The following is a 27,313-nucleotide window of genomic DNA, read 5'->3' on the forward strand; positions in this document are numbered from 1 at the left end:
TTTCATTTGTACATCTAGATATTTTTCAATAAAACTGCATTAACCACAATTCCATTCGAGGATTACAGACTGGGTCAAAAGAGTACTAAAGAGAGCGATCACGTCGGTGAACTTCATTTGGCTTCGTTTCTTTTTCAATGAAAAATAAAATTGCATGTATATATATTTTTACTACCATGCAAATCTAAGTTAGCCGGAAGGCTAACTTGGAGCACCGGATGGCTAACCCGGGACTTCCGTGTTTGTGTTTCCAGGTGTCCAGGTAGCAGAGACAGTCTGTCAGTGAAGCGCTACAGTGATATCTCTTTGATTTGGAAATGGCGTCAGGCGGTCCAGAAGTTTCCTCGGACTCTATGGAGAACCAGAGGATCGGAGGTGAGAACCTCATGTCGCCCTCCACCCTGAATTACTCACCGGATCTGAGTGCTGCTGGGGCTAAAACTGACCGGAAAGATACGGGAGGTAAATGTCTCAGTGTTATTCTATTGCTTCATGTCATTGGTCATCATTTTTACAGATAGATTTGTTCTAGTTACTGTAAAAGCCACAGTTATTATAGCAGAATCCCAGTTCACCTCATTCTTAGCCCTAAACCTGTTTTTGTTTTATAAGGTTTAGGGCATGTTTACATGCAATAACTAATGTTAAAAGTTCTTCTTAATAACACAAACACTCTTTTGTGGAGTAGTGAGAATGTTTAGGGACACGGTTATGACAAACAAAGATTTGTTTTGCGCTTTCAGGTCCTTTCCTAAATGTAGATGTTTTCTTGGTTTGGTAACTAATGTTTAATTGAAGAGTTCCAATTCAAAACAGTTGACATTAATGCCATTCAGCATAAAACCAGCAAAATTAAATATTTTTCTTTCCTAACAGTAAATACATTATTATTTAGTTTGATGTATATCATGTGTTCTGTTTAGTGTCTTATTTTGTTTTATTTAAAACGCCAACAATGAATGATACAAACAGGAAAAACAAGTGTTTTAAGTATGTCACAAGAAAGAAAATACAAAACCACTTCAATGTTTAGTTATATGCATTGTGATAAATTGTTCTTCAATAATACTTGAAGAACAAGTATTAAAGATAGATTAACACTGCACGTTGTATCACAAGTATTATTGAAATATAACTGCAATCATTTTTAGAAAGCAGGGTTTCCCCCAGTGTATTGTAAGCCTGGCGGGCCACCAGGCTTTACTTGTACCCCCACCAGGCTAAGCATTACTTATTTATTTAAGCCTTTTTAAAATGTATGCATTTTTAAAAGATTTTATAGTTGGTGTTCAGGTGTTAATCTTCCAATCTTTCAATAATTATCAAGTGATATTTTAAAATTTCCTGTTACCTTTAAACATTTTTAAACTCAAAAACATGGCGGGCCGCTGGATGAATGACTGCCCTAGCGCTCAACCATCGGGTTTAGCGAGTTTTCTGGGTAAAATCTTGGAAAGCAAAGAGGAAGTACAATATTCATGTTTTTAAGAAAAAAATGCCAAACATCAGACTTTAGCCAGAAGCAGCTATTGAGATGGAAATAATGTTTTTTTTCTAGTTAATCCAGTATCTGTATAGACTATGTTCTATGCTAGCTATGAACCTAAAGCACAAAGACATAAAATAAACACTTTTTATTTATTTGTTCATTGCATGTCATTTCAGTATCAAAAGACTTGCCAACATTATCTCATGTTTCCTAATATCATGGAGCCCTAATACACATTATATATATATTTTAGTATGCCTGCAGTACATGATCAGAAACCTAAATCTGTTTTTTTTTTTTTTTACATTCAGATACATTCAGTATAGTATGTTCTTCCCTAACAAGTATAAAACATAAATCATATAAGCTCCAGGATTTTAACTTCCTACCTGCAAATGTGAGGTTTCGGTCATGTACATTTGTGGAAAAACAAATGTAAGAACTGATGATGAATCAATGTGTTGCCTGTAATTTAAAATAATTTTATCAGTGTCGCATTTGAACAACTATTTTTGATCAATTTTTAATGAGTAGAGGTAGGACAAAGGGCAGAAATAACATTAAAAAGTGTAATTCACCTTGGAACCTTTGACTTATGGACTAGACACCTCCATTAAATGACTGGATGACGAGCAGGCTTCTTCAAAACCACAAAATGGCTAGCGAGAAAATTCAGCAATATGTCTCCGAACCCATTTAAATCACGCAGGACATTGTTTGCTGAGGACTAGAATTGCCCCCTTATCTAGTAATTTTTTTTCTCTCTTTAGCTTAATTTTGAAAAAGGTTTTAATTAAATTTTGAGTCTTCAGATAAAATGTTTCATTTAACTTCACCTTGGTAACTTCACCTAATCTGAGTCCCACATTGCCCTTTTCATAGAGATCTAATTAGAAGGAACTGATTTCAATTTCTTTTATGCTTACACGCATATTGATAAGAAATGTTTTATGAACTAAATTAGTTTATTACTGCATAGCACTGGACTTTGTGATTTTAAGTCACAAAGGATTACAACATGAAATTCTGTTCATTATTTTTTATTATTTATAATTTTACTTACCCTTTTACATTTTGCTTCATAAGCTAACTTCTATGTAGAAACTGCATATTTGACCAGAGTTGCTGTCTCTTTATGCAGAAAACTGTGCTATCAGAATTATAATAGAGGTATTTGATAATCAACAGTTTTTGACTCTTTTTGATGTAAATTCACAAATTAATTGATTATTTTTTATGTTTTTAAATTAGAGTGCACCGATTGCAGTTTTCTGGCCGATCGCTGATTACCAGTCTTTTAAAATCCTGACCTGCCAATTCCGATTTTGGCCGATGGCGATTTTTGTTGCTAAATATTGTAAGAAAGTTGCTGAGTTCATGACAGTGGGGTGATTATTATTGACTGCAAATGTGCAGACATGACCTGGTGGGTCAGTCTACCAGTCAAACCTTGATCACTGGAGAAAAAAAGAGGACAGTGGTTGATTTTTAGACCTTTGCTGATCAAGGTAAGTATCGGCTGATCACAGATCTCCCAAAATTAAGGAAATCGGCACTGATAAATCAGCTGGCTAATAAATCGGTGCACCCCTATTTTTAAATACGACTAAAATATTGCATTGAGATATGTCCTTTCCACTTATTGCAGCATTGTAATAATGCAGTTATGGAAACAAACCCTTCAGTGTCTCGCTCTCTCCCAGAGCAGTATCAGTTCTGGTAAGCTGTTATCATGTGTTTAGACCCTCACACACTGACAGAGGCAGCTGAATTCATGGAGTAGTGTGGTGTAAGTTTCTCACTTCCTGACAGAATGTTCTGCTGGATCAGTTCCTGGCGTCAACACATGACTCAATCTGACTCTCAGAGGAGAGAGATTCCTCTGTCTGCTTCAACATCTGCAGCTATCATTTTTAATCCCGGTAAAACTCCTAAGGAACAAGTACAAAAAAAAAAAAGCACTTCCTGTAAGTTTTCGCGCCTGGATCCGGGCCAGAAGGTTTTGGAGTCATCTCAGTTCTCACCAGAAAGACATTACAGGTATAGTTTAGGTATTTGGGTTGAGAGTTACATTCAGTTCTGTCCAAAAATAGAAAAACAGGAAGTGTGGTGTGAAATCTTGGATGACTTTCCAGTCATCTGGATTGAATCATCACCACCTGTTAGAGGGTTTGTAGTGTTACTGTGTTGGAGGGAAAATATAATATCCGGAGTTCTTTAGTCTGGATCTTTACTTGTAATGTAAACATTATTCAAATAATTAATGATTAATAATGGTGGGTTTTAGCATGTCTGCACTTAGAGTTTGCCTGCCAACATGCATTCATCTTCATTTCAAAGAAGTATTTTCATTCTGCTAGAAAACGGCTGCATGATGTTCATACACAAACAATGCCGGTCAGTGTGTTTACATGCAGAAGCCACAGAAACACCAGACATGACTGCATGTGTTGTTTAGCAGATTTCTCTTTCTTTTGATGACATATTAAAGACAACATTCCTTAGACTTTCATTCGGATTTTACTACCCATCTTCCGTCTGTCTTCCTTATTGTTGTTCTAATTTATAGAGTCTTCAAAACAGAACAAGGATGGATTAAAAGTGTGCCAGTTTTTCCAAAAGGGAAAGTGCCACTTCGGAGGAAGGTGTCGTTTATCACACAGGTTTGTTCAAATCCACTTGCCTCTCGTTAGTAACAAGAAGGAGGTCTCTTATTCTCTTTTTGCATTTTTTCACTATTTCACAGTACATAAGTTTCCTATTTATATAGGTTCAGTTAGAGAGTCAGAGACCAATCAGGATTCAGAAGATTTTCAGCTTAATCAGCTGTGACCGATGACTGGTTGATGGCAAACTCAAACAAATAAATTATTCCCAACACTAAACACACCATATAAGAACCACAGTCTGGGTTAGATGCAGTTCCAGAGAAAAGAGGGAGTCAGAGGATTGAGTTTTGAGTCAGCTATTTTCAATGTCTGAGGCGATTAGAGTCAGGAAGGAAAAATATGTAAGAAACTATTTAACATGAAACATGTCCAAACATGTTTGCCTTTCTTTCAGGCTGTGAGGAAGGGACAGAGAGCAAATCTTTAGCAATCTTTAATAAAAGTATTACCACAAAGTTTAACTGGGTTTAGAAATTTTGGCAGTCTTTTGGAAATGACAGAATAATGATAAAAATCTTCATTCTCTTTTTACACACAGAGAGATTATCGTTTTGCTACTGGCGACCACAGTAATCTAATATGAAATGTTAAAGTTAAAATGTCAACCTTGATTCTTTTTTTATTTTTTTCTAAATGTCAAAATCCAGTTTTGCAGCAGCTGGTCTCTCGTGATCTAAAAAATATAAATGAGAAGCAAAAAAGCTACAAAAAACACTAAAATTATGTTTTCTTATGTTATAGTCAAGGGGGAAATGTAATCAATTAAAATGGTAACCAGCAGGTCAGAAATAAGGAAATGACATATTTTCTTACCCTCCAGCACAGAGTAAGAAGAAGAAAAGGCTCGATGTAGTTTTTTATTTTGTGAATGAGTAAACCATTCAAACGGATTTATTTTCCTTTTAGATAAATAAAAACATTATTACAATTTCCAGTTTTATTTTGTTCTCATTTTCAAAGTGAAGATCCCTGTGAACTCAGTGTTCCTGTGCATTTTCCTGTGTTATTTGCCTTTTTAGTTTATTTTGAATTTTTTTATGTTGGATTTGATTGGGAAATTTTGATATTAATCTGCATTTAGATGCAAATAATTCATGACATATTATGTATTCTTCTTCTTATTATTATTAATTGTGGAGCAAAACTTTTTCTTTAGATTTTTCTTTAATTTCATGTAAGCTTTTATATTCTACGTAACATCTGTTTTAGATTAATGTAGGGCTCCTGTCTTTTTAATTTGTCATGATTTGTGACCATATTTTTACTTTCCCCCCTCCTGCTCTTGCTCTCATTTATTTCAGTGACCCAGCATCACATGACTCAGCGGTTCTGTCCCCTGACATGGATGACAAACAGGATGAAGAAAAGATGGATAAACACAAGAAGAAAAAAGGCGCTGTGAGCAAAGCGGTGAAGCCTAAAGACAACGAGGGGAAAGGTCAGTCCTTATTTATTCATGTTGACGTTTCACGATTAATCTGAAGAGACTTTTATGTGCTTATCTCTCTCTTTGTTCTCTGTCTGAATCGAAACGATTGAATTCTCTCCAAGCAGATGTGAACAAAAAGCCCCGCATGCGCACAGCAGATGAGGTGATCTCTCGCATCTTGTGGGACACATCAGTGGACGCTTCAGAGTTTGTGGTGGGCTACGTGGATCGCTTCCTCGGTGTGCTGGAGCGCCCTTTCTGTGACTTCAACTGGGACACCAACCCCTGTGACTGCGACTACACCACAGAGCTGGCTCTGCCCAGACACCGGATCCAGTACTTCGCCTACAGAGGGCACCGCGTCTGGGACCGCCACAGCAGAACTGACAGGGTTTTTGGCTCCACCGGTCAATCTCTGGCTCCCCCGTTTGGAAAGGAGGAGGAAGTAAAGGGTGAGACCTTTCTCTGCCTCCATCTGCACAAAACAAAATAATGTGCCTTTGTCCCATCTCAGCCACAAATTAAAATGTTTCTGCTGGGAAGTTTTGCAGAAGATCATCATAAAGTCGGACACATTTATGAAGTTGATGAAAACTTACACAAGGTTTTATGAATTTAGTTTGCAAGCAAAAATATGAAAAGTCTAGGATACATGTGGAGGCTTCAGATGTTTGTTGGAGAACATTAGATGAGAGTTTAGTTCATTATTGTCACAAGCTTTGAACATCTGACAGAACACTTTTGAGTCGTCTGAAAATAGAGCCATTATGCTGTGAGGATTGTTTTCCACATCAAGACAGCTGGTTGGCACTTGATGGGGAAAATGGGTGATAATGGAAATGGATGAAGTCATATTTAATAAATGAGAATATGTTTGCAAAGTTAATTGATTTCAGTTATCAAATTCACAAAGTGAAATACATTAAAGGCATTAAGCAGAGACAGATGATTTCAAACATTTCCATTAATTATCGTCATTTTCCTCTTGCAGAGAATGAAAACACATTTCATAATAAAATATTACATCAGACCAAGAGAAGATTATATTACAATACAGAAATGTGAGCTTAATTTAAAGATATTTAATATGTGCTTAAAGGCTGATATTTTCAAAAGCTGCTTTCAATCTTACAAACAAGCTTTGTTGGAGTCCATATTCTGATTTACTGAAAGACTTGATCAAGTTGTTCAGAGATTCAATCAGACTGAGTTTAAACTATTTTGGAAAGAAGCACTACATGTGGAAAACAGCTTTAGAAACACTTTAAGACTTGCAGTATAAGTGGTTTTACAAAGTATTCACTCTGACGGCCTGAGTACAAATACCTACCATACCGTTTAGATTTTTTTCCCCCTGTAAAACATTTACAGAATTGTGTTATACACAGTTATGCACTACTTTGTATATTTGTAGTTGTAACACAGAAAAATAGGGAAAAGCTCAAGTGGTAGGAATACTCTTATACATCTGTACAACTTCTCAAACCAAAAATTATCCTTTGTTTCAGATGGAAGCAGAGTAAAAGATCCAGAGCAACAACAAGACCGTGGTTGTGAAACAACAGAGGAGCAGACAGGTGCTGTGGGTGGTCGGGATGAAGACTGCGCTCATACCAAAAACAGACATGTGGAGGAAGAGGAGCTGAATGAGATGAATCACACCTTTGCCCCCACACAATGTGGAGGAAACACTTCTCAGGAACAGCAGGATTCTCATGGATTATGTGTTGAAGAGGAGGCAGCAAATAGGTCTGGTGGTTATTCTTACTGCAGGTTTTATCTTTAACTCATTGCAGACAAAATGCCCTGCGTGAAAAATCCCCACATTTGAGTAAAATGTGTGTTTTAAATACATCGGTTTGGATAAAATGCTCAGAAGTACACAATGCAAGGCCTCTTTGAGGATTTATATCAGCTCCTTCAGGTTTGAATGAGTTATAAATGCTGTTTTAAAGGGAACCTATTAAGCAAAATTCATATTTTCTACTTCCATTTATGTCCCAAATGGAAGAACAAAGTGCTTAAAAAAAACACAGAGCCATTTTTGGCAATAAGTTTATTTTTCTGGTGTCTGGAAAATGAGCCGTTTCAAAAGCCTTCTGAATGTAGCATCACAAATCAGCAGGCTCCGCTTCTCAACTAGCAGCCCCAACAAAGCTCAGCCCGTTACCTAGCAACCCAAGCTGAACTCCAGCATGTTTGGTCAGCTACTTTTACCGCTCTATAGGCTGTACAATGGCTACTGGAAAAGACAAGTGTTTTCTTGTTGACTTACCATCCAGAAACGACTTGCTGCTTGCTTGTTGGTTGTGCAGGAGGCTCCACTTCTGCTTTTTAAAGATGTACAGTTGTAGAATCGTGCATCTGTTTGCAGCCATTTTCACATGCAAGTGTAAACGTTGAGTTGGGGGTTTACTGCTGGTAAACGTTGAGCAGTAAATTTTGTTTTAAAGTGACAAGACGCCTTAAAATGGCCCATTCTGAAAATGTCTCAAAATATTCAGAACTGATCAGACTAAAATCTCATTATCTAAGAATGATTTTTTTGCAAAATGTGTTCCGTATAGCCCATAGATCTATTCTAACCTGTTCAAGGAAGCATAATAGGTCACCTTTAATATTTAGACGACAACTGATATAGTCACTAACTTTTCTAAAGCAGGTCAATGAATGTTTTTCATGTTAGATTTCAGACAATGTTTTTGTTTTGTTTTAATAAAGCAAGTCATTTTTATTCTGCCATATGTATTTATTTTCCTTTCCTGGTTTCTATTTAGACTCCAATCGCCAACGGAGAAAAATTCCTCATTTCAAGAAAATGACCAGGATGTAAGTGAGGAAGGAGAGGAGAAGCATTTTGAAGACTGGGAGGAAACCTTGGAAGGTCACGAAGACACACAGGTGTGGATGGAAACCCTTCTTCTGACGGACATCGTCGCAGTTAGAGTTTATATTTATCTCGACTTTGATGCTCCTCCTTAGGATCCGGCACCGGAGCAGGCAGAAGAGAAATGTGACGGGCGTCCTCCTAAGAAAAAACCCACTCACTTCATCACCTTCCGGGCCAACACTCCTACGATCCTGTCCTGCTTCCACCAGCTTCAGGAGGAGCTCACCGCCCTCCTCCCCTCCTCTGCTCCTCACTGGCAGGCCGCCCCCAAGCTGCACGTCACCCTGTGCCTCCTGGTGCTGCGCGGCCCAGCCGAGGTGGCGGCCGCGGCGGAGATCCTCCGCCGGTTCGCCCAACTGGACCGCAACCCGCCCGTGGCCGTGACCTTCCCGGTGAAGCTGAAGCACTTCAGCGGCAGGGTGCTGTACCTGAGCCCCCAGCCTCAGCTGCGCCTCCACCAGCTGAACTGCGGCCTGCAGGAAGCCTTCAGGAAGGAGGGCTGGCTGCACCGGAGCTCCTACAACCCGCGGTACCACCTCACGCTGGCTAAGGTAGAAGCCGCGGCGGGGGAGAGGATTTTTGACGGCGTGTGGGACCTGAAGGTGGGGAAGGGGCTGAATTTTGGCCGGCAGCCAGTTAACACCTTACACCTTTGTACCGTTAGCGGCGCCGAGGTGAACGGTTTTTATGATATCGTTTGCACCGTAACTCTTCGATAATGAAGAAGTATCTCTTATCATCTGCACTATTCTACATGTATCTAATAAATAGTGCTGTACATCACTAAACAGCACATGACTTGGTGCAATAAGATATGTTTACTCTTAAGACATATTTATTACTTCATTAAAACTGATGCTAAGGCAAGGTGTTTGGTATTTATTGAAGCAATAAGTCATAAATTCAAAGGGATGCAGTTCTCTCACATTGATTGTGCTTTACTATTTTTCATATTTGCCTTAATTTTACACACTTTGATATTTTCTGATCCTCTGGGGTCCATTCATTTACCCAACAGTGTCCATTGGGCATAAGAAATACTTTTATAAAGACTGCCATAGGAATGTTATATATTAGTGTTTTTGTAATCATTAATTTTAGTCCTCACCATACAGAACCGATTTCTGTTGTCTTAAATGTATTTCAATACAACATATTGGAAAAATAAATAAAACCAAATCAAATTGTAATGATGGTATAAAACCACAGATTGTTTTATCTAATTTCAAGGCATGAAAATGCATAAAACCTGGTCAATCTTTCTTTTACAATTTGCATGGGCACATTCAATAATACAAAAAATAAAATAAGTTTATTGGTAGTTTAAGTTTAATAAGTCTCAAAAGCTAAATTATTGAAGCAAATGCAACTCATCTGAATCATCATTGTGATAAATGAATGGTTGTTAAAGGTGTACAAGCTTTTATCGTCTTGATATTGTAAAGCTGTAAGGGTTTGTTAGCTACTGGGTTCGTTCTCTGCTGCCTTTCATGATTAATTCGATCATGAATATTGAATGTACTGTGTTTCACAAGACCGATCACTCTGTATTCTTCTACCAATTATTATGACCGCTAGTTTGCTTTTACAATTAAACTTTAAGCGGATGATTTAAAGAGCTGTGAGTGGTGATTTTTCTCTCATCGCTGATGTGACGGATGCTCGCTCCCTAAGCTGAGGTCTTGCACACATAATGAATCTGTTTGTTTTCTTCCCCATTTTCCTTCCAGATGCATACCCACATTTACACTATCCATAAGCTCAGTGAGTGTGTGAGTATGCGCCCTGCTTCTCTACTGTTTGCTCCCTTCGCTTGCATTATCTCCCCTCCCCCACTCCCTTTCAGTGACACAGAAAAGCCAACGCCGCCGCCCCCTCCCTCTCCTCTCTCGAGCCTCTGCCCCCTTTTCTCCAGTGAAAGGCAAACACTTTTTGTTGATGCCGTTCACCTCCATGTCTTTTCTGCACTCTTCTTGCTCCACTCCCTGAGAGGGCATCTCTCTGAGCATGCACTCATCACATCAGTCACGTCGTTACATGTCCTCCGCCGCCTCCCCGTCACTAAATTGGTGTTGATGCTGTCCTGCAGCCTCCACTGGAAACTGCCTTCGCCTACAAATCCACTGCACGCTGCTTTGCCCCTTTCTGTTCATTGTTAGTTGCTCCATCTCTCTCACCCTCCCTCCTCTTTCTCTCAGCATCCCTCCATGGGAACCCGCATTTTTATTCTCCTCAGGTTTTCCTGTTCTCTGCATCCCCCTTCTCCCTTCCTCATCCCCAAATTCATCTCTGTGTGCCTCTTCGTGATTCTTCCTCTGCTTTTTTTACCCCTTCAGTTTTCATATGTGCACAATTTTTCACGTAAGGAATGAGTGGTGTGCTAAAGCTTCCACCATAATTTTCCAGTCAGTACATTTTTACAGTTTGCCTTGGTAACCTGGGCTGGATTCACTCTGGTGGTCTGGGCGGAGATTGGTTGGTTGGATGGGCGAGCTTTTAGATGTTCAGTGGGGGGTTGGCGGTAGAAGGGAGCGAGTGAGGGGTTAGACCCCACTAATCCGCGTTAACAGATTAATTATCTTGGAGCAACATCGTGTCAGTGCAGCGTTTTGAACTCGCTTGGGCGTTCAGCAACGAAGGGCTACAATGCAACGATAAAGAATCCCTCAGGGGTGTCTCCTCAATCCTAATCCCTCCCTCTCTCTCTCTTTCTCTCGTTCGCTAACCTCTGCTCGCCGAGAACTCCTCGCCCATCCATCAACACAAGCACCTCTCCACTGTCACCAGACAACCACACAGTTATTGACCATTTAATATTTCACCAGCTGTTACAGTTACTGCCTTCGTTTCTCACCCCGTCTCACGTTGGCATGTCTCTGAGCCGTTTCTTTGAGGATGATCAATTTTCAAGCGCGTCCAGCGTTGACGACAGACACTATAGCTCTCTGAGTGGGTAAATATTTCACGGACACCGGCAAAGAGAGAGAAGACAGAAGGAGATAGAAATCTCCCAGGAGCCGACTGAGGTAAGAAACTGATCCCTCGCTTGTCGCCGTGTCTTAATTGCTGCTGTTGCTGTGGGGATTAATAATCACTGGAATGAAACATTAGACGATGTAGATATGCATCTCACACAGAAAAAACAATGCGGTTTTGTTGCACTTGTTTTTTTTTTTTTTTGTGCTAATAGTCTTTGTGGGACCATTATCCTTTTTAGTTGTGGGCGGTTCATAAATCTTATAGAAGCAGCCACTAATTGACATTTACAGAAGATCCAGTTACTCTGATAACATTGGGCATGGTTAGATTGCATCCAGTTTTTTTTTTTCTGCAAATTCAGGCTTGCTGAAAGTCATTTGATTTTGGTCAATTAGGGAGGACACATTTTGTGCCCTCTCCCTTTCAACTTCACATCCTGCTGGACACTTCCTCTACAGCTCTGTTTTTTTAAGGGTTTCACTTTTTGGATTTAAAGCTTTTACATGATGCCTCATAAATGAAGCTGTAAGAAAAGCTGCTGGGGATGTAATCAAAACTGATTTCATGAGGCAAAATGAAGCATGCATCACTTTGACTGCAGATGCACGTTATTGATATCGTCTGTTTCAGAGCATCGGTCTCGGTAAAGGAGGTGGGGAAAAAAAAAGGTGCCAATGATTTTTCATGCACTAAAGATGATCCTAAGTTCAGTTGACAGGCAAAGCTTCAGCCCCGTCCCCATTAGCTGCCTCACAAAATGGCCCTTTTTCTTTACATCATGGAGTCTCAGTATGCAAAGAGTTGTGTGTGAGCTTCAAGCACAAACAAGACAACAGATTGTATTCTTTTTATTAATTCCTTCAAGCTCCTCTGGAGCCAATGGGTTTATTCCATCTCTCTGCTGGTGTTTCCCATTGTTGTCCCCTTTGACTCGCTTCATTTATTTGCCTTCAGTTATGCAACAGTAACAGGCATTATAAGAAGAAGCTGGCGATCATGTCTCCTTGAGGTTTTCTATCTTTGACAGCTGTTGAGTAAACCCCCTGCTACACAACGTGTTAAATATCCTCCCATTTTTTAAGGTTTGGAGGAGAGTCTCAACCTTGACTTTCACATGAAGTGCCATAAATCTTCAACTCTTCAGTCATGTTAATGTGCAAAATAAGATGGAGGCTAAAGAAATGCTTTATGAACTTCCTGAAGGTCTTAATTTAAGGATCTACTTTATGTTGCATCTTCTTGTTCTTACATTAAAATTCACAACATTGCATTTTTCCTCAACAGGTGAAGAAATATTTCTTTCATTTTTGCATTCAGTCGTTCATTTTTCTTTGTGAATTTTTGTTATAAAAATAAGCTTTTACTAAAAATAAATACAAAACTCCACCCCAGATGAAAAATTTATATTACATTTTACATTTATTACATTTAATTACTTCTTCACACCGCATACGTACTGGTATATTTATTACAAATTCTTGTTTGCAGTAAGAACACATACGATTGAGCAGCACACTTTCACAGTTCTCAAACATTATTGAGGTCATAAAACGATAAAAACAAATCTGAGGTTAAAGGATAGGATAAATATTTTAGCTGAAACGTGTGCAGGTTTCTGATGGTATCTTCTTTAGAATGTCTTTAAAAGTTTGTATTGATACAAAGATGCTCATTTTTAATATTTACTTAGTGTATGAGATGCAGTTTCACAATTAGATCCAAGAAGACAGGGACATGGCGCCATAATCTTCCACTAAAGGAAGGCAAGCAACCAAACGCAAAAAAACAAAAGAGAAAGAAACGGGTCGGATGATAATTCAGCAGGCGCACCACTGACATGAAGATTTGAATGAAATTTAGGAAAAGACTCCAGAACTCATCAAATTCATCATATTTACTGTTTTTATTGGAATGAATCTTTCAGCACTGAGACAAAACAAGAAGTAAAGGGTAAAGTCTCACATTCTGGGCTTCATACAGGGTGTGAAAAACCTTCCCAATATGTCATGAAGCAGAAAATGTCCAAAGCAAATGGATTAGAGTTGCTTTTTCACAGCCACACCTGTTACTGCAAGAATCCAAACATTTGTACCATTTGGTTGGGGCTAACTTGAATCTGAACAGGTGAGCTACCTTAAATTACCATCAAGAGTTTTGAGTCCAGTATGTTGGATTTACAAAGAAAAGGACTAAATTTAAAACATTTAAAACTGAGAGGTTTATGTCTTAATCCCGCAGATTTTTTTCTTCTTCTCAAAAGGCTGGAGTTGTGCAGCATGTTTGGGCTGCAGACAGAGATTTGGGAAGCGTCTGCTTTGTGGACAGTTACTCAAATGATGCTTGTTTGTTCTGTCTAAAAATCAATCATTTTAAAGTGGATTACACTGGCTCCATGACAAACATGAAAATGAAATGTAAGGTAAGATAAGTGGATCAATAATACAGGCCTTTAAAAGTCAGAAACTGTGAGAACAGACGTGTTTGTGTGTTTTAGGGAGTGTTTGATCACATCAATAACTGGTCTATTATCAATAGAAAAGGACTCTAGCACAACTCCATCACAGTCAGTGGCCACTTTAAAAGGTACATCTTGGTACTACTGCGTTAATTATTTGCAGCTTAGATTCAGCAAGGTGACGGAAACATTCCTCATGATATTTTAGTTCATGTTGACATGGCAGCATCTCAGTGGTTTCATATTTGACAAATGCAAATCCATGAGTCCAATGTGGCCAACTGGATCCAGATCTGTTGAATGTGAAGCAGAGTTGGGCAGTAACTAGTTACATTTACTTGAGTAACTTTTTACTTGCACCGTACATTTTACTTTGAGTAAAATTATTATGAAGCATCTCTACTCTTACTTTGAGTAAGATTGCTGGACACTCTACCCATTGTGAGTAACTTCACTGAATGATGATAAAACAAAAAATGCATCAGATATAGACACGCCTAGCTAAAGTTAAAGTGGGACTTCTTGTTTGTGTACAAAGTTTATTTTTTGTTAGTTATATCTGTTGAGACTGCTGTGCCATTTGGGTCTGGAAGTACTTCACCCCATTTTGGCATATTGCATTGAGGACTGGTTTAATATACAGTATATACAGGGGTTGGACCCCTGTATATACTGTATATATATATATATATATATATATATATATATATATATATATATATATATTTAAAAAGTGCTGCTTGAATCTATAATCCTTCAATCTATTTGATTTTTTTTTATTTATGAATTTTAGCATTTAAAATACCAGAATTTGGACACAGCTTAATATTTTTGTGTGTACGATGGCGTTATATATATAAAATCAGTTCTAATCAGTTACTCAGCTCCTTGACGTTTAATGAAATACTTTTCTACTCTTACTTGAGTAATTTCTTGGACATTCCATAAAAATATGTTGAAATGGTGTTGCTCTTACTTGAGTACAGCTTTCGGGTATTCTAACCAGCTCTGCTGTGTGAAGGCTATTGTCAAGTCCAAGAAACCAGTTTGAGATGATCTGAGGTTTTTGACAAAGTGTGTCTTCCTGCTTGAGGTACTCTGTGGTCACAAAGAGATGGACAAAATACTCAGGGAGGCTGAGGCATTTAAGTGATGCTCACTTGGTACTGAGGGAAGAAAACCTCCCACACTGCCAGCAGCCTGAGCCAGTCAAACAAGGCAGGACGGAGCCATACTTTGAGTTCCTCCCATTGTGGTCTTCTGCTGCTGTAGCCGATCTGCTGCTGTGCACACAGAGAGAATTAACGCGGTTATTTCAGCTGCATTTTCATCTAACATCCAAATAACTGCTCAACACTGGATATCATTTTTATTTAACACCAACCTCTGCAAACCTTCAACGCATCTAAATAGCTATAAATAAATCATCCAAGTTGCTGCTATGTGAATTTGTTTTAACAAGCAACTGAACTGAACAGATACAGCCACGAAGGAGACCAGCGCCCCTCCGTCCTTGCTTTTAGATGTATTTGAATGCATAGTAGGGTTTAGGATTTTCCAAATCCATGTCATTGAGTCTAACGCAGGGGTCTCAAACTCCAGTCCTCAAGGGCCGCAGTCCTGCAACTTTTAGATGTGCCTCTGCTGCACCACACCTGAACAGAGTAATTAGGTCATTAAGGCTCTGGAAAACTGATCTACACAAGGAGGAGGTAATTAAGCCATTTCATTCCAGTGTTTTGTACCTGTGGCACATCTAAAAACTGCAGGACTGCGGCCCTCGAGGCCTGGAGTTTGAGACCCCTGGAACGGGAACACAGTCACAAAACAGTAGCGTCTTCAGCGCCATCTGGTCGGTGAAGTGTCAACACTTCTGATAAAAGAGGTCCAGTAAACTTTTCTGTGTGGGTAGTGAGTCATTTTTCCTCAACAGTACCCTGGTTGTTGCTCTCCTATGCAATACGCTGGATTATGATCTCACTTCACTGCTCCGTCTGGGTTTCCTTCCATTAAAGGGAATTTCTCCGGTAAAATTTTAACCGGGACATTTGGAGAACAGAAGGAGGAGTTGTGAGCGATGACGTAGTTTTTCTGCGCCGTTTTTTAGAATTGTGCTCTGCCTGTAGTTTTAGCAATAGCAGTTTTGTTTAGTCCAAGTTGGCCACTCTTCCACTATTTTATTGTCACTTGTTAATAATAAAGTTTATTGGAAAGCAAAGGCTGCTTCCAAATGTTGAATTAACAGCTGAGTGGTTTTGCGCAGTGCAGGGAATTTCATTAAGCTTCCTCACATTGCATATGAACAAATGTTAGCTATTGGAAATTTTTTTTTTTTTAATTTTAACAAAGTCCAGAGCCTATAAAAAAGGAGTAAATGTCCACAAAAAAGCTCATAAGTTTTGAGATTTATAATTTCTAGAAAAAACTTGAAAATTTCTAGCTACAAAAATATAAAATTTGCACAAGAAAAAGCTGAAATTTTAAGATTAATCTAAAATTTTCTAGAAAAGGTCTGGAGTTTTCTGAGCTCCAAAAATAATACAAATTCAAGTTTTGAAACTCATAAAATTTCCAAGTGTCAAACTATTTTTGACTTTATGAGTTAAGAAAATTTCCAATTCTTTTCTATAAGGTTTCTGACATTACTCTAAAAATTTCAGAATTTTTTTGTGGTGGAAATTTACTCCTTTAGTCCATCTACAATTACCCTAAAATGCCATCTATACAAAACGAAGCGTAGAACTAGCAGCACAATTAGACAAAACCAAACTGTCTTCTGCGATGAAACAAACTGAGATGACTGAATTTGAAAGATTGAAAGAAAATATCACTTTAACATGAATTAATGGGGATGATTGCACCTCTTCCATGTTTTCCTGCTCAAAGTTTAATAAATGTCTCTCACAAAGCTTTAAGTGAAATAATCTCATTAATTCATCCATCATGTTTACACAGCAGAGCGCTCACGTGTGTTTACACCGCTGAGGTATGGGTGGATGGATGTGATGTCATTTGAGCCAACATGTTCGGCACAGATTTAATAAGAGAAATGGAGTGCTGGCAGTGATTTGATTTGTGACAGTTGGGCTGCTGGACCCATTAAGGTGAACAGGCTTACTGTAATGGGCTTAGAGCGGGCCCTGTCTGGCCTGTGGGCGATCTGTTAACTTGTTCTCGGCCAGTAACCCAACCCAAATCTGAATGGTGACACTGTTGATTGTGACAAGTGGCAGAATCAAAACTTTTACCATGCACTGCATTGAGGTCTGGCCTCGTCTGAGCCGCCACTGTGTGAGGAATCAATAGGAACAGAAATAAAGTAGAGCATTGTGCATGCTGAAAGTTTTCTTTATTGAATGATTTGTTGCTACTTTGAATACAGCTTAGTGATGTTGAGCTGTACAGTTCAGAGCTCTGTAACCCTCTATTTGTACTGTTGTTATAAATGCTTCTCCCTGTTTTCTCATCTTATGAACTCCCAGTTTGTGGTGGTGTTTTACCAGTCTCTTTCATGCCCTCCTGTTGCCTCCATCTTTATCATCTCTGTGTTTTAATTAACCGGGTTTGACCTCCCTACTTGCCCCCATTGACCAGCTTTGGGATGATATGTATGCAGAACATTGTAGAATCATTCTGTATCATTTATTCTTTTCATTATCATCTCACCACTAAATTCATAAACATCACTGGTTTTATGAACCAGTGAACCTGATTTTTTTTCCTTTTGGAAAAAGGAAGGACATCGTAACTACACCGTCTCAAGGATTTAAATGAAAACAGAGGTGAATAAACAATGAACCAGTTATCTCAAAATTAAGAAAAAGAGTCTGAATTTGGATAAATTGGAAAACCGGAGATTTAAACTGGAGGTGTAATTTAAATTTTGTGTTTATATTGATTATAGCTGATTCTAATTTCTGTTTAAAAGCTATAAAAATAGCATTACAAATATTATTTTTTAGCTATCCTGGAATATGAGATCCTAATTTGTTTAGGAGCAGAGGTGACACATTGTGTGTGAGAGAGCAGTCATTGTGAAGCAAGGTTTTACTAATATTTTAAAGGAAATACGGAATGATTTAGCATCTTAAATTCACAATAGACACTTTGGGTTCACTTAGCATTACTAAAACAATCTCTGTGTATCTTATTTACTTACTATAAATGTGATTTCCGAAACCTTACCAGCATGCATGTCAAATGCAGCTCGTTTCTTTACACAATGTGAAAACTCAAATGGATAATGGAGATTTGTTTTATTCTAAAGCATCTCATTGAAGTAGCTCTTTGCTCAGCAACAACTTCGCATTCTGTCAGCCCGATGCTGTAGAGCTTAAATATAAAACTGGATATTTTCTGATTCAGACTGTCCAGTTACCGGTAATCAATCTAAAAAAAACCAACAACATTTGGTTCCTCTCACATCTCTATCCAAAGCAAATCTATCTACTAACTTCTATGAGGATCTTTGAATTTTCTTGGTATCAGAGTCAGAACAAGTCAAGGCAGATGTGGAAAAACCAATGACAACTAATCCGATTGGGGGTTTCTAGTGCCAGCTCTGTTCGGATTGTTCTTACCTGATCTGTGTTCGTTCTGTTTGCTTCATAGTCAACGTAAAAAATTGCGACATGGATGCACAGGAGGTGAAAACCACAAAATGATCTTCCATGGCTGGTCCACCTTGGAAGGTAATCATGAAGCTGTAATCACTGCAGGGAGAAGGAGCAGGTTTCTTTAAGAGGATGTGGTAGGGATATGATACAAACACAGACAGAAGCAGCTCCAGGAAGCACGGGGTTGGTGCACATTAGTTTTTTTCTTGTGCTTAAAGCACTGAATCTCCTAAATTTTGCACAGTACAAGCATATTGAGCTGTAAGTTACTCCCCTTTTAGTTTTGTGATTCCGGCTGCCTGCTCTGAAACGTGACCTGGGATCTCACCAGTTCAACTTGCAGTAAGGGTCTGACTAAATGATCCATAAAGGAGGAGTTCATGATTTCAATTTTAATTCATAGAGCTGAAAGGAGCAGTAGTGGGCAGAAACTATGAATTATATATTATTATATAATTTCTGTCAGGGTTCTTAATCATCGCTGGATATCAAATTCACATGATTACAACACAAACAGCGATTTTAAACATCTCAACTTAGGAAAGCATTTGACAAAAAGTCTCTAAAATGAAGAAGTAGTCTTTCAATTAAAAACTTGGGAAATACAGATACAGATGAAATATGCTGCAAAACACACATGTTCTGCTGCTGTAGCACTCAGAGATTTCACTTGATGGATAATTTGCAGGTCTCTGCAGAACAACACCCCGTTGAAGTTAGAAGAACCTCTAGTGTTGGAGCAACAGAAACATATACGCCAGCTTTTATACCAGCTCTGTTCAGTGTGCTTTAATCGAACTCTAGCGCATTTGTCTAAAAAGTCCAATTTGTTTGGGTGGGTGTGAACACACAATTGAACTCAGGTCTGCCTACAACCTCTGTCTCGTTTCGGTTGAAGTGAACTCAGGTGCAGTTTGAATGCAGTGTGAATGCCAAGTGGACCAGAGGTCACTTCAAAAGCAGGAAGTGGACTATAGTGCATGGCATTCTGGGTAAATACAACCAAAGACAATGTGAGAGTCTAACTCTACAGGGAAAAATGGCTTAAAGCCTTTTACCAAAGACAAAAGTAAAATCCTACAACCGCTAAAATCTAATGCAATTACATTTTAGTTTACATTTCATGAAGAAGGAACGCTTGTCTTCTTCAGAGGTTTTTGTGTTGTTTTCTTCTGTGGTTCTTGATGCAGCTCCACCACAGGCGAGGAGGTAAACAGGTTTTTCAAAGGTTTTGATTTGTTTGACAAGGTGCGGGTTGAAATCAAATCACAGTAGCTGAAAATGTAACAAATGTTGCCATTTTGGTCCCGAATTGAACCGATTCTACCAGACTATCAGGTGTGAAAACCTCCCAAAACCTTTCAGTCCAGTTGATCACCTATCAGAACGAGTTTGAGATGCTAAGACCTCATTGGCTCTGCAGCGTCGCATCCAAGATGCACTTAGGAAAACCATCCTGCCTGCAACTCCCTTTTCCCCTGCTTTTTAGTTCTTACCTCACACCCAGGCCCAGCTGACCTCTGTGTCTTCCCTCCTGCAGGGTGGCGGAGGGGACCGCTGGCAGTGGAAAATGGCCGCCATGATCACAGTGCCCAGCTATTCTCCTTCAATATGGGTGAGGATGTGTCATGCCCTGCCCCGGCTGGACCTCAGCATGCAGATGAGGGACAACATCTTTGCCCCCGACAGCTGGGAGTACCAACAGGTAACGAGCTCTCACCACAACCACCTTGTAAACCCACTGTTTGTGTGTATGCAGGTACAGTTTGGTACATGTTAGTGGGATGATGGACTGTTTGTCCAGCAAGACTCTTAATTCCTCCATAAACACCTGCAGATCCATCACAACAGCATTTAAAGGCATTTAAACCTCTTGTCCTTGTTTATTAATGGACCCACTTACAGGAGCGAAGATTACATTGAGCCGTGCAATTACCTCTCAACTCTTGCCCAACTCTTCTTTGCTGATATATTGCAGCGTGTCTGTGCAAATTGGATCTATGTAAAGCGATTTGAGGCTGCATGTTTCCATAGTTGCTTTTGTTTGGATGATAGAAGTATTTCTGCAGTAAAAAAGCAAAATTTCAATCCTTTTGTTTCAGCTTCCATTGTACAAATAAAGGAGGTGGGCTGGGGAAGGAAGAGCAGAAATTATTCTGCAGAACAGAAAGACAAAAGAGACCAAAAGTGCTTAGAGACAGAGAAATAGAGACGGAGAGAGAGAGGGGAAGAGAGTGGTGATGAGTAATACGTGGAGGTTGATGAGCGGAAAACTGGGCAGAGAGGGAAAGGCGAACAGAGTTAGAGCGGGGAGCCAGAGAGAGTGGCAGTGAATGTATTTAAGTAGGTCACAGATTATTAATAGAGATTCAGTGGTGTGGATAGAAAGAAGGAAAGAGACGGCAGAGTGGGGGGAGAGGAGAACGAGAGCAGGAGAACGTGAGGGAAACGGCTGGGGCGGAGAGGGGAGTCTGAGAACAGGAGGTGAGACAGAGGGAGTAAGGTGGAGGAGTGACAGACGGGCAGATGGATGAAGGATAATGCCGCGGTAATGTGTCGGAGCAAAATGCCTTTCAGTGATGTTGACTTTGTGACATGGAGCCTGGTCAAAAGCAGAGTCTGATATGGCTTAGTGGTGTTGAAATCCATCACAGAGCGGAGAGAAATCAAGGTTTTAGAGCTGAAAGCCTCTGAAAAAAGGATAGGAGACAAAGAATTACCTCAAGTTTGCAGCATTTTTAAAATCTATTAAAGTATTTACTTTATTTGTTTGAAGTATACTCCTGCTGATCTGCTCTAGAGTTCAACATTCTCAAATTAATCATCTTTATTACAATAGACCAGGCTAGAATACACTAGACTTGAATAGAACAGAACAGCATAGAATAGAATAGTGTAGCATAATGTAGCATAGCATAGAATAGAATAGAATAGAACAATTACTCCATCCAAGATGTTGAATATTAGCAAATACAAAAATGACCATAAGAAATATAACATTTATAAAAATATATACATAAGTGTGTTAGTCAAATATGTCTAAATATAAAATAAATGAAATAACAAGAATACACATGGAAATACTGTATATTAATCTATAAATAAATCTATAAATGAGAGACTTAAAGACTCAGTTGGGTATTGTTTAATCTGATGGCTACAGACGGAAGTGGTTTCCGATTTGTGGTGCGTTTTGTTGCTGTTAGTCTCTGGCTAGTGTAGCCGGCCAGCACGTTATAATAATTATTAATAATTATTTGGATTAAAATGACTTTTTTTCCCCAAATGCATCCCAGTTCATCTGCTGTTCTCACCCTCTCCCTCTCCTCTCCTCTCCTCTCCTCTCCTCTTTTTTTAACCCACAGACTCTGCTCATTCTGTCCAGTCTATCGGCCATCGCTCTCGTCATCTCCCTCCTGGTGGTCCTGTCCTTCCTTATACATTACTGCTGCTGTCACCGCGGGGACCGGAGCGAGGGTTCAGAGGAGGAGGACGATGATGAAGACGGCAGCACGGGTCACGGTTACAGCGGGAAGAAGGGGAGGGGCATCTGCTGCGTCACCTGGGTGGCGGTGGCGGCTGTTACGCTGTGCTGGTGAGAGGCGGGTGCTGGGCTTCATCAGCACTACAGAGATTTACAAAAACTATTGCGAGAAAAAGTCACACATTTATAGTGGTTTTTCTTTTTTTTTTTTTTTTTTTTTTTAACATAGTGACACATTTTACATTATTAAATGAGGGAATACAAATTACAATACGCAACCCAGCTGTATTTTTGGAAAATACAAAGAAACAGAAAGATTAAACTTGGAAATCTGTGGGAGTTTTTTAAAGAGGACCTATATGAAAAATTCACTTTTTGCATGTTTATATGCTTCCAATTGGGTTTTAGCTCCTTCCAATTAAATTCCTGGACACTTAAAAAAAAAAAAAAAAAAGGCTCTTTTTTTTGACAATAATTTAATGTTTGTTTGGTGTTTGGAAAAGGAGCTGTTTCAGAAAACTCCTGAAAATTAAGTCACATTCGGCAGGCACTGCCCTGTTACCTAGCAACCCAAACAAAGCCCAGTGCTGTTACCTAGCAACCCAAGCAAATGCCCAGCATGTCTGGTCAGCCGGTTTTACCAGTGTATGTGCTGTACAATGGCTGATGGAAAAGAGTTGTTGACTTATTATTCAGAAACCACTTGTTGGTCGTGCAGGAGGCTCTACTTCTGCTTTTCAAAGATATACTGTATGATTTCCGTGATGTAAGAATGATTTTGGGCAAAAGATTTAATGAACAAGTTTAGTATAATCTAGAGACCTCTAATAACCTGCTCAAAAAAACATAATAATTATAATCAGATAATTTCCCATTTAAAAGCAGATGCTAGGTAACAGCACCCAGGTTGTTTTTTTGTCTTAAAATGCATACATAATTAAAAAATATGGTTTTTGCTAGATCTGGTTATCATCATGTGGAATCAGCTATTGTTTACACTGAAAAAAACCTAAAATCTTACCAAGTAACTTTGAGTTTCAAGTGCAAATATCTTAGTACTGCTGAACTCTTAACTGGACTGCACTCAAAACTGGTCTCCACTTCATACCTTGCACATATACATAGCTCAGTAACTTCCATTTTACTGTCAGTCTTGCACTTTATATTTTATATTCATATATATATTCATATTTTATGCTGTATTTTATTTTATTCTGGAGTAACCTCACAACATTGGAACCTCAAAACATTGTCCTGAGCCGTATGCAACGGAATTTTGTTTTGTATACACCCTGTGCATGCAAAATGACAATAAAGTCAGTCTAAGTCTAAGTCTAAATAAGACAACACTATCTTATAAGTGACTTTTCAGAAAAATATTGGAGCTTGTTTTCAGTAAACAGTTCCTTAATATTGACAAAAAGGTGACCAGTGGCAGATTATTTCGCTTATAACATGGGAAAAATGTCTTGTTAAATAATCTTCTTCATCAATATTGAAGAACTGCTTACTTAAAACAAACTTACAAGTTAGCTATAAGTTAATTTTGTCTTATTTCAAGTGTACTAAAATACAGTATTTGCACTAGAAACTAGACCAAAAAGATATTGTGTTTTTGCAGTGTAATTATATAACTTGAGCAACAAAAGAAGCAAAACACATTAAATTTGTCAGGGGGATAATACTGGTGCTTTTTTAATAGTACATATCTTTCTTAATGCCAATCCCAAAGCTAACAACAACCAATTGAGGATGTGTTGCAACAGAAGAAAAGAGGAACTGAAGTCACAATAATTCAGAGCCAATCCTTCAGTGGTTTTAAATTGCTTTTAATGTTATCACAGTGCCTGGCTGTTCTTCAGCATTGCTGCATAACTGCATAAGCAAACATTAGCACTGTTAGAAGCAGCCACATTGTCTGGAACGTGAAGTCAGTGTGGAAGTATCTCAAAGTGCATTAGCACTAAGCCTCATTCAAATAGTGTCAACTAATTTTAGTCGATGAGTCACGGCAGACTCATTGTAAGCTGAATTTCCTCTTAAATTCTCTTTGATCAGAGTGACAGAGCGAAACAGCGCGCAAAAAAATGAGGAAATCCAAAAAACAACAAAAAAAAAAGCATGACATTAAGCCGTATTTAGGTGGTTGAGATTATACTGAGCAGTAAAAGTGCAAACATCCGACTGTGAATCACCGGTTGCACATCATCACTTCCATCATGTGGTTTCAGTTTTCCACACAGTCATGTTATTTTCCTATTTCCCAACCACAGCCTGCTACAGCATTACGTGTGCGGAGCGTCCCAGCGCAGAAACCGCTGGTCCTTTACCCACCAGTTGTTCCCCCCTGCCTCTCCGCTGATTGTGCTTTCATCGAGTCTGCACATTGTGGTTACCGTACAGCGCTCAGAAATACTGCTTGACATCTGTCCAACATGCGCCTCTTCTATAATGGAAGAATGAGTCACTCAAGGGAAGCTCTGCTGTACATCTAAAGCTTCAGCCATCTGTGTGGTGCAAGGAAATCAAAGTGCACTTTAATGCTTTTAATGCTCATTACGTTCCACTTCCTGTACTTTTATATGCTTTCAGACTGTTATATTATTGTTACCCCGCTATATTGCAGGGGGGTTAATGTGCAGCAAATTTGATTTCAGCTGCCATAATGTTGTTCTCATTTACACACTGCAGGATGATAGAGTGGTTCGTGTCTCCCCCTTATGGACTGCAATAAAATATTAGGGCCTCATCCTCACTGATGCTCAACATGAAAGCTCTCTGTGCATGAATAGCAAATATAATGTTGAATATGCCTAATATGAGCCCTCAGCTGCTGGCCTTTGCTTGGATCTTGCTGGCTTGGTTGACATTTGGCAGCTTGAAATGAAAAACACATATTTCTCCATTTCCCCTGCTTGCTTTCTAATCTGGGTCACATACTTTGTGGGGGATTGGGTCATACCATTTCTCCTGGGTTCGAGGGGATTTGATGAACATCTGGCCCGTGCCTTAATCTGAATATTTGAATAACGGAGAAATGTGTAAACACTATGTTTAACATTTTGAATATTTTTCCCCTCCCTCTCCCCTGGAGCTCATGCGTTAACAGCTAGGCGCCTGATTTCGTGTTTTATTGCTGCTGTCATCTGTTTATTCCTTTCCCTTTTGCTTCACTCTTGGTACGCTCATCCAAAGCACTTCACATCTTCCCCCGTGTCACATTCATTTAAAATGTACACACTGAATTAAACATTGCATTTATCTGCTCTTCTGTCCTGCTTTCTGCCTGTCACCCTCCAACAATGTTCTCATGCTTTTCTTTACCCCCTCCCCTCTTTGCAGTGTTGCCATAGGCATCGGTTTCTATGGCAACAGCGAGGCTCACGATGGGATGTATCAGTTGACCTCGTCTCTTCTCACAGCCAATTACACGCTAGCTTCCATCGATCTGCTGGTGAGTGCTGCTTGGCCCCCCCACCCCAGGAAAATGTCTATCTGCGCTGCTTGATGCTGTTTGTTTGTTTGTTTGTTTGTGTGGGAAGGAGGGAGGGGCAGATTCACATGTGGTAAGCCTCACAGAGGAAAAAAGAATCTGATGCAAACTTATTGATTTGTCCTGTGGTCTGGCAGCGGTTTGTGAGTCAGACTGCTAAATGTCACCCCTCCATGAGGTCAGGATAATGATGCTAATACGGCTGCCTTCACACCGCAGCCCGAAGTGACCTAATTCCGATTTTTCTTTTTTTTTTTGCTTTAATACGACCTGTAGCTATATAATCTTTTTATGACAGTCTGAAAAACAGGTCGGATTTTTTTTTTGAATGCGACCCAGGCCACTTCCTGAACGTCACTGACACTCGACAGACGTCACTATTCTGCGTCCTGATACGCGCAAGCGGGAAGAGAAAGCGACAACCATGGCGGACAATAAGGAGGGCTATGTTGTTACTCTCCTGGCTCCAGTCGGACGACAACTTTGAAACCGCAAGCTTACGCTCCACCGTTAGCATCCATGTTTACTTCCGCAAACACTGAGCACGTTCTACGCTCTCCGCGTGTGTGACGTTACTGCGTCCTCCACTGCGCATGCGGGACACTTTCAGTTTCGTTTGCAGTTCACGTTGAACTGCAAACGTTCAACGTGCCACCTGCATACCTGTATACAGGTGGCATACAGGTATGCCACCACATACAGGTGGCATATATTTGGAAGCGTGGCCACGCCAAAAAATAAATAAATAAATAAAAAATCCGATTTGATAAATAATCGGAATTGAGTCAATTCGGTTTGGAGTGTGAACGCAGCCTAAGTGACAGCAGAGGTGAATGTCTAGAAATTAGAGCAACACAGAATGGATTTGGGATTTTCATTTGTACAGATATATTTATGTGTGGCATTAAGTTAAAAAGCTGCAGCAATCTAAATATGGTCTGAGTAACAGCAAGGTGACCTTTTCATCATGTGATTAATTATTGAATGTGCGATCTTTGCAGTGAATCTTTCCTCTATTTGTGATTTCTACCTTGAGCAATTTGCTCCATATTAGAAAAAAACACAGTATGAATTAACTAAAATTAGGGCCTTTCACAAAACATATCAATGTTTGATTTGATTCCAAAAACATGCACTACAGGAGCAGGTATGAAAAATACCACTAAACACAAATTTCTAAAAATATTTTTTTCTGGAATTGCAGCAGCATAGTCTCACTTTTTTGAAATCCCCAATCTGTAATTTGTTTAATGGACACTCCTTCACCTTTTGGCACTCTTAAAAATCTATGAAAAATGGAACTGAAACACTTATTAATGTACAGTACAGACCAAACGTTTGGACACACCTTCCAATTAAAATGGGTTTTCTTTATTTTCATGACTATTTATAAGGCAAGAAATCCCACTTATTAACCTGACAGGGCACACCTATGAAGTGAAAACCATTTCAGGTGACGACCTCTTGAAGCTCATCAAGAAAATGCAGAGTGTGTGCAAAGCAGTAATCACAGCAAAAGGTTGCTACTTTGAAGAAACTAGAATATAAGGGGTATTTTCAGTTGTTTTACACTTTTTTGTTTTAGTGCATATTTCCACATGTGTTATTCATAGTTTTGATGCCTTCAGTGTGAATCTACAATGTCAATAGTCATGAAAATAAAGGAAACTCATTGAATTAAAAGGTGTGTCCAAACTTTTGGTCTGTACTGTATATTTGATCATTTAAAGTTGGTCCGAACTTTTAACCAGAAATCTATCATTTTCTGTTTTCTCGAAAAGTATAAGTTGATAAAGAGGCCCACTTCTT

The 27,313-nt window shown here is 39.2% G+C and overlaps 2 protein-coding genes across 4 annotated transcripts in view; both read left to right on the forward strand.

Annotated features, from left to right (window-relative positions):
* The first annotated feature begins 25 nt into the window (after positions 1-25).
* Positions 26-10,095, forward strand: leng9 (leukocyte receptor cluster member 9). Of its 2 annotated transcripts, XM_023330799.1 has the most exons (8): positions 26-102; positions 255-462; positions 4,059-4,152; positions 5,460-5,596; positions 5,713-6,039; positions 7,096-7,336; positions 8,365-8,488; positions 8,570-10,095. In XM_023330799.1, exons 2-8 carry the CDS (start codon positions 318-320, stop codon positions 9,194-9,196), a joined length of 1,695 nt encoding a protein of 564 aa, XP_023186567.1. In that variant the 5' UTR covers positions 26-102; positions 255-317; the 3' UTR covers positions 9,197-10,095. The 2 variants fall into 2 exon arrangements, with proteins under 2 accessions (XP_023186567.1, XP_005798931.1); XM_005798874.3 differs by lacking the exon at positions 26-102 and having other exon boundaries at positions 208-462.
* Positions 10,096-10,906: 811 nt separating this feature from the next.
* The window catches only part of ttyh1 (tweety family member 1), a 31,432-nt gene continuing 15,025 nt past the window's right edge, over positions 10,907-27,313 (forward strand). Inside the window, exons 1-4 of one of the 2 annotated variants that reach the window (XM_005798800.2) lie at positions 10,907-11,503; positions 20,068-20,232; positions 21,893-22,122; positions 25,354-25,465. In XM_005798800.2, coding sequence (XP_005798857.1) covers positions 20,098-20,232; positions 21,893-22,122; positions 25,354-25,465 — 477 coding nt within the window. In that variant the 5' untranslated portion in view covers positions 10,907-11,503; positions 20,068-20,097. The remainder of the gene's footprint in view (positions 11,504-20,067; positions 20,233-21,892; positions 22,123-25,353; positions 25,466-27,313) is intronic. The other variant, XM_005798801.2, reaches the window with a different exon arrangement.

This window comes from Xiphophorus maculatus, chromosome 3 (genome assembly GCF_002775205.1).
Source record: "Xiphophorus maculatus strain JP 163 A chromosome 3, X_maculatus-5.0-male, whole genome shotgun sequence".
NCBI classification, from domain to species: Eukaryota; Metazoa; Chordata; class Actinopteri; order Cyprinodontiformes; family Poeciliidae; genus Xiphophorus; species Xiphophorus maculatus.

What these genes read in the sequence shown, in the direction of transcription:
- leng9 (XM_023330799.1), top strand. Translation starts at nt 318, where the DNA reads ATGGCGTCAGGCGGTCCAGAAGTTTCCTCGGACTCTATGGAGAACCAG. An exon ending in GAAGAGGAGGCAGCAAATAG is followed by an intron (nt 7,337 to 8,364) that starts GTCTGGTGGTTA and finishes GTTTCTATTTAG; the next exon opens with ACTCCAATCGCCAACGGAGA. An exon ending in AAGGTCACGAAGACACACAG is followed by an intron (nt 8,489 to 8,569) that starts GTGTGGATGGAA and finishes GCTCCTCCTTAG; the next exon opens with GATCCGGCACCGGAGCAGGC.